General features: G+C 29.7%; 1 protein-coding gene across 2 annotated transcripts in view; it reads right to left on the bottom strand.

Moving 5' to 3' along the window:
- Positions 1-2,718: 2,718 nt before the first annotated feature.
- LOC129960876 (DNA (cytosine-5)-methyltransferase 3A-like) overlaps positions 2,719-6,172 on the bottom strand; it is a 64,163-nt gene continuing 60,709 nt past the window's right edge. The window contains exons 18-19 of one of the 2 annotated variants that reach the window (XM_056074584.1): positions 5,922-6,040; positions 2,719-3,441 (exon numbers count right to left, since the gene is read on the bottom strand). In XM_056074584.1, the coding sequence (XP_055930559.1) occupies positions 3,288-3,441; positions 5,922-6,040 (273 nt within the window). In that variant the 3' untranslated portion in view covers positions 2,719-3,287. Of the gene's footprint in view, positions 3,442-4,629; positions 4,698-5,921; positions 6,041-6,172 lie in introns of those variants that run through there. The other variant, XM_056074585.1, reaches the window with a different exon arrangement.

The following is a 6,172-nucleotide window of genomic DNA, read 5'->3' as shown; positions in this document are numbered from 1 at the left end:
TTATTTTGTAGCCAAATTAGAGAAATTGTCTAGCCTCCCCCTCCCCCCCCCCCCCGGCAGCGAACTTCTGCCACCGCCTCTAGTTTTATCGCGTTCATTTGCAGTCAGATACTTATTAGAAAATTATACCTTAGTGTAATAATTAAAAAATTCCAAATAAGTAACAATCGAAAAAGCTTAATGAAACATGACTTCTAATGCATAAATTATTTGTCCTCATCTTCCCGTTATCGCATATAAGATTTTAATGTTTGGCGACTTTTGGCGAGAAATAGAAGATTCTGGAAACAGAATGATCGAGATGTAAAATCTCATTGCTTTTTCTCTTTGAGCTGTATTCTGTATAATAATCCTCCCGACGAAACTCGTGATTTTTCGTGACACAATGTTGTACCGATTTTTAAATGTCTGTACCTAAGAGAGATGTGAAATCCATAACTTGTAGCATAGTACTGCTTTCCAAAGCTCAAATGCGTAAATCCTTCGTCATGGATGGGATAACTTTGTTTACGAGCTTGGGGGAATTTCTCATAAACGTGGTGAGAAATATGCTTCTATTTCGATTGCTATTATATGTTAGTGTGCGAGGCTTGTAGTTGTTTCTCCCAATTGTACAACTGAGAAAGGAATGTTGGATGAGGCTTTTAAAAATAATCAAATATGTGATAAATGCAAAACTAAATGGAGTTAAGGTTAGCATTTTAAGTTGAATAGAGATAAATGAAGACAATAAAAAATCGATACCAAAAATCGGTTAAAAGTGCAACATTCTTCCCAGTACATCTTTTGGGGGAATTTTTTTTAAATATATTATAAGTGAATTTTATCTTTAATTTAAAGTTTGGTTTTATTTAAAACGCTTTCATTAAAATGACTTTTTCATTGTAATTCTTATTTAAAAATTATTAAAGTTTATTCACAATTATCATTTTACTTATTAAAACTTTTTATTAATTTTACACTACACATTAAAAAATTTCACTGTCAGTTTTTAATTTAAAAATTATCATTTCTTCTTGCTGTGTGATCAAATAAATTTCATTTGCAATGGGTTTACATGCCGGCGCTTCTTAAACTTTTTTCACTCGCAACCTCTTTTTGACGAAAGGAAGTTTCTGCAATTCGATTTCTACCAGGGGGAAAAAAAAAAAAAAAAATTAAGGACATCTTTTAAATCAAGTTGAAATACTTTTTAAATTCTGCTTACTAATGTAAAATTTCTGAATGAAGGGTAAAACCTGCGGTACACGATGTTACGAACATCCTTCAACTTGGATATTTAATAGTCTGTAGTTGTGTGGCGGAACTTCGATCCACGACTTTTAACGCCACATGCTCATTATTCGTAGTGAAAGTGTTCTGGAGGTTATCGTTCTTTTACAGCCGAGTAAAAGGAAGTCTGAGGCAATCGTGGTAACAGTAACTACACAGCAGGAATCATTTTCCCACCGTTAATCAGGTAAATAACTATTTTTTTTTTTTTTACATCTCTGATTTGAATTAACAAACTGGAATAAATAATACCACCACTGCAGCAGCAAAAACTGCAACTTCTTCCACTATCAAATGCTTGGTCACTTTTAATCAGATCAAACATTTACTACATCATGTAGCAGAAACACTTGTCTTTGAACTTGACATATCACTGGTTCAACCATATCAATAATTGTTCGATATTTCGTGCAGTGCTAGTTTAAGGGTTGTCATGCTTCCAATTTTTTTTTTTCTAAGACTAAAGCATTTGAGACCCTTAATTCAAAAAACTTAAAAGCGGTACAAAAAATAAGTAATGAAATTTCAATTTCTTTTCTTGCAGTCGAAGTTGTGGAATGCTTAACAAGATTTTCAAGTAATTTTAGTATTACCCCTTACAATCTTCTTATATCAATGAAAATAGTTTTCGTTTTGAAAAAGTACGAGCTTTTAACTTCGTTATAGCTTCGAATTGCAATTATCTTTCTTGTTTTCATATATGAATTGATTTAATGATTCAGAAAATTTAAATTATCAAGGCATGAAAAAAAAGTAATGACAAATATTGAAAGCATTACTTATAATAATAACAATAATAAAATTCTTTACAAAAATTGCACCGTATTTCATAACCTGTAAATGTCATTGGTTTAATTTAATATTGTACAATGTTTTAAGATTTGTATAAGCAAAATGGAGAGGAAGTGGCAAGAATCGCTTCTACATATTAGAACTAGCCAGCATTTCTGATATTTCTTTTATAAATTACAGGATGGAAAAGTAAGCCTATAAAACTAATATGAGAAATTGCTGAATCTCCCAAAATCTTTTCTAATTTAGCTTAAAATTTACTTTTTAAGTTTCATACTTGGAATCATAATCGCAAAGATAAGACCGTTGTTCATTTTGATATTTGTGTGTATATTAAATGTAGTAATTTGAAACAGTTACCGAAATTTTTGACCCTCACTTTCTGATTGCGACGAATATTTTCGTGTGTCTGTGCCAAAAAACTGAACTTTATCAGTCCAAAATACAAAATTCCTTTATTTCGTTAATATATAAAACACCAAGTTGAATTACAAAGAATTTATTCATAAGTATAATGAAAAAAAAATGAAAACTATTCTAAATATAATGAATATTTTTAAATAAAATAAAAAATGGAAACAAATACCATCAGTAATTTTAAAGGTACACATACAGTTATTTTTTAGTATAAAAATATATAAACCCCAAATTACAAATGAGCATCGCTTGTTACAGAATAATGACAAAATTTTCTTTGTAAATATTTGTATGTGTGTTTATGTATAAGCAGGATTTAGCAACGTAACGAAGTTTGCTGAAAGTCAGAATAAAAGAAAAAAAAAAATTTTTTTTCCTTCAAGATTATTGAATATTTTTCAATTTACTATAAAACAATAGTAATCAGTGCTGTTGGCAAAAATTCCAATATCGGTGGTATAAAAAAAAAAAAGACTAGAAAAACATAAAATAAAAACTGTATTGTACAGTACAGGTTAATCTCAGCAAATGATTTTGAATTCAAAGGAAAAATTTCCTGTTTGCTACAGAAAGTTGTTGTCTTAAAAGAATTTTCGGCACAAAATGTGACTAGGCTTTGTCGACTGCAAAACTAAATATGAGCAATATATAGTGTAAAACTAATACTCAGATACAATGTAAATTAATATTCATTGTCAAAAAATATAAATAATGAATATAAATAGCCAAAATAAAAATAATAAATATTAAGAGTAAGCATTATGTTTAAATATTTCTTAGAAATTATTTCATAACATTTGTAATAACTACAAATTATCTTCTTTGGTTTTAAAAAAATTTTTTAGAGGCCGCAAAATATCTTTAATAACTGGTACACTCCATGCTCGACCAAGAAGTTCTTGTCTTTTTTTTATATTGAGGTTTCCAGTATCGGTATAATGCATAGGGAAGCCAAATATCCTGGAAAGAGTACAATTTAACATTATTTCTGTTTCTTTCTTTGGTAGCATATTTAAAATAAATTATTAATATCTAAGGAAGTGAAGCAGTTGATAATTAAAAATGTAGTATGCACTATTCAAGGCATGAAGATGAAACTATAGGATTATTATAAAGCTAACTACCGAGGTACCACACTAATGAATTTTGTTTATTATCTCTAATAGATGAAAGTTAACAAAGAAGGCAGCATGATCCTAGTTAAATCAGAGTACAAAGACAACTGCCTGATATTATAAAACATACAGGAGCAGAAAGGGAAACTGGTAGGATAGCAACAAATTATAACTCAATGAACATTCTCCCAAATATCTGTACATACATGTGCCCTCGACATCAGATTTTCAACGAAGTTTTGATGGAGACACATAACCTATTGTAATTAACAATTGTTGTAGAAAAACAGGGCATAATGTATATCTGTTTTAACACTCCTTGGAGAAGATGCTTTGTTCACTATTTCAATTTTGTTCTTGGTTGTGTCGTCAAATTTAGCTGCAAAAATCCCAAAGTATTATCTATTGGTGGAATTGCTAATAATTTTTAAAAAAACAAGTTTTGATATAATGCAACCGAAATTAAATTTTAATTCATGAACTACTGCGACACAAAGCACTTTTAAGACACTGAAAAATCATAGTTGATGATCTTATAAAAATGTTGTTTTTAGATTTAAATATTTTTACAAATGCAAGTTTTAATATAAAATCATATAAAAATGAACATACAAAAACCAAAATATATTGATGCGAAAGTTTATTAATCAATGAAATGTTAATCTTATATTCAAATGTAAACAATTTACCTCGGTACGTTTAGTCAAAATAACATCCTGTTTTGAATCTACACATTGACTATTTTTAAATGACAACTCAGCCAGTACCCACTATGCAAATTTCATACAACACCGAAATATCTTATAATTGAAAATAAAATATTTTCAATTATTTCATGACACAAGAGAGTGATCACAGTATCACTTGTATCATGAAAGACATTTCTTTTGTTATGAATTTGTAATACATCTTCCCTCGTAGAGTCACTTTCATGGTAAGAAAGAGAGTTTTACAAACGGCTCAAATGGATGAAAGATCAATCATTCCCAGACTTGGAGACAAAATCGAAGATTTCAGAAGTAACAGGAATCTTGGCAATAGATCCATTATGACTCCAGTTATGCTGATCTTTCTAGGAATTTCTGTTCCCTGTTTCGGTATCTATAAAAAGTTGAGAGGTAGAGCTGCACACAAGAGAATAATACACTTCGCGCTTGATATTGTTATAGTCATTTACTATCGATTTGCTGCTTGTGTGCTGATGTTTATTGAAAATGCTAATCTTGTGTACATTTCGATTGTATTTTGTTGCCTGAGTGTCCGTGTTTTCGTGCAATATAAAGCATCGTTATTTGTTATTGAGACTGTTGGACTGTTTAACCGTACACCCATTGCACCAGACACTAATTTTCGGATTTTGAATTCAAAATGTCTACTACATATTACAGCATTTCTAATTTTTTATATTTTATGGCAATCAAAGTGGAATATCTAAAACTGAACTACACAAGACGAGTGAAGGGACTGAATGTTGGTTGCGGTGATTTTTAATTATTTTAATATATATATATATGTAATGATATTTAAAAATCTAATTTAAACAATTTCCTAATTTTAGCTCAATTTAGCACATATTAAATTCATTCTAAAATGTTGTCTTATTTCCCGATCCCATTCCACTTTTTCTATTTAATTAATTCAACGTAAGCTTTGTAAAAATGCTTAGGTCGGCGGTTCACACACTCCGAGTGAAGGGATAAAAAATTGCTGACATAAACAAATTCTTCTAAAAGATCCCTATAATTCCCTTACCTAATTCGACGCGTGTAGAGGAATCCCTATCAAAATCTCACAGTATATAATCACATGGATAAAGCTTTCATTAGCTTCTCCTCATTTCGTTTTGTGCCGGTGTGCTCGGCGCTGCTGCTTGTACATAAATCGTGCCTCCCGGGATGGAATAAAACGAAGTTAATAATTTAAAGTGTCTTTTCTGTCTTCAACCATGAAAAATTATGTTTACATATACATAAACAAAATCTTATTTATAGCAGACTTTAAAGTTGTAAGCAATATGAGAATTAAAGCAACAAGATTAAAGTTCCTCTGGACAAATTTTAGTTGTCAGTTTTTATTAGTTTTGTTTTTTACTCCGATTTTAAGATATTATCTGAAAATTAAGACTATATAAAGAGGTACAGAAATCGAAATTTTAAGCAGCCTTGGTTATATGAAAATTATTAAAATGATTCAGTTTTTAATTTTGTACTAAATAGATTTCAATGCAGAACTGGAGCAAAAGTTTATCCATAAAAATATTTCAGTATATATTTCATGCTTTTATTAGTTTTCTCTTTTACGATAAGTGAAAGAAATTTTAATTACTTTTCCAGTTCTGTTATCCATAATACATCAGGATCTCCATTCATTTCAACAGGTGGAAGAGTATAATTATCTTGAATTAAAGAATTCTTTTGTGTGGTGACTGTTCTGATTTTTTCAACCTGTAAAAATTATGCAGATCATTTAAATCTATATTGAAATCATACCACATTATAAATAATAATTATAATCTTTACTTTTTACTAAAATCAAATATATCAAGAAAGCAGGAAGGATCAACCATGATGTGGCAT

This window comes from Argiope bruennichi, chromosome X2 (assembly GCF_947563725.1).
Source record: "Argiope bruennichi chromosome X2, qqArgBrue1.1, whole genome shotgun sequence".
Classification (NCBI taxonomy): Eukaryota; Metazoa; Arthropoda; class Arachnida; order Araneae; family Araneidae; genus Argiope; species Argiope bruennichi.
Note: the sequence above shows the minus strand (reverse complement) of the source record. Positions and strands in the feature narration are given on the sequence as shown.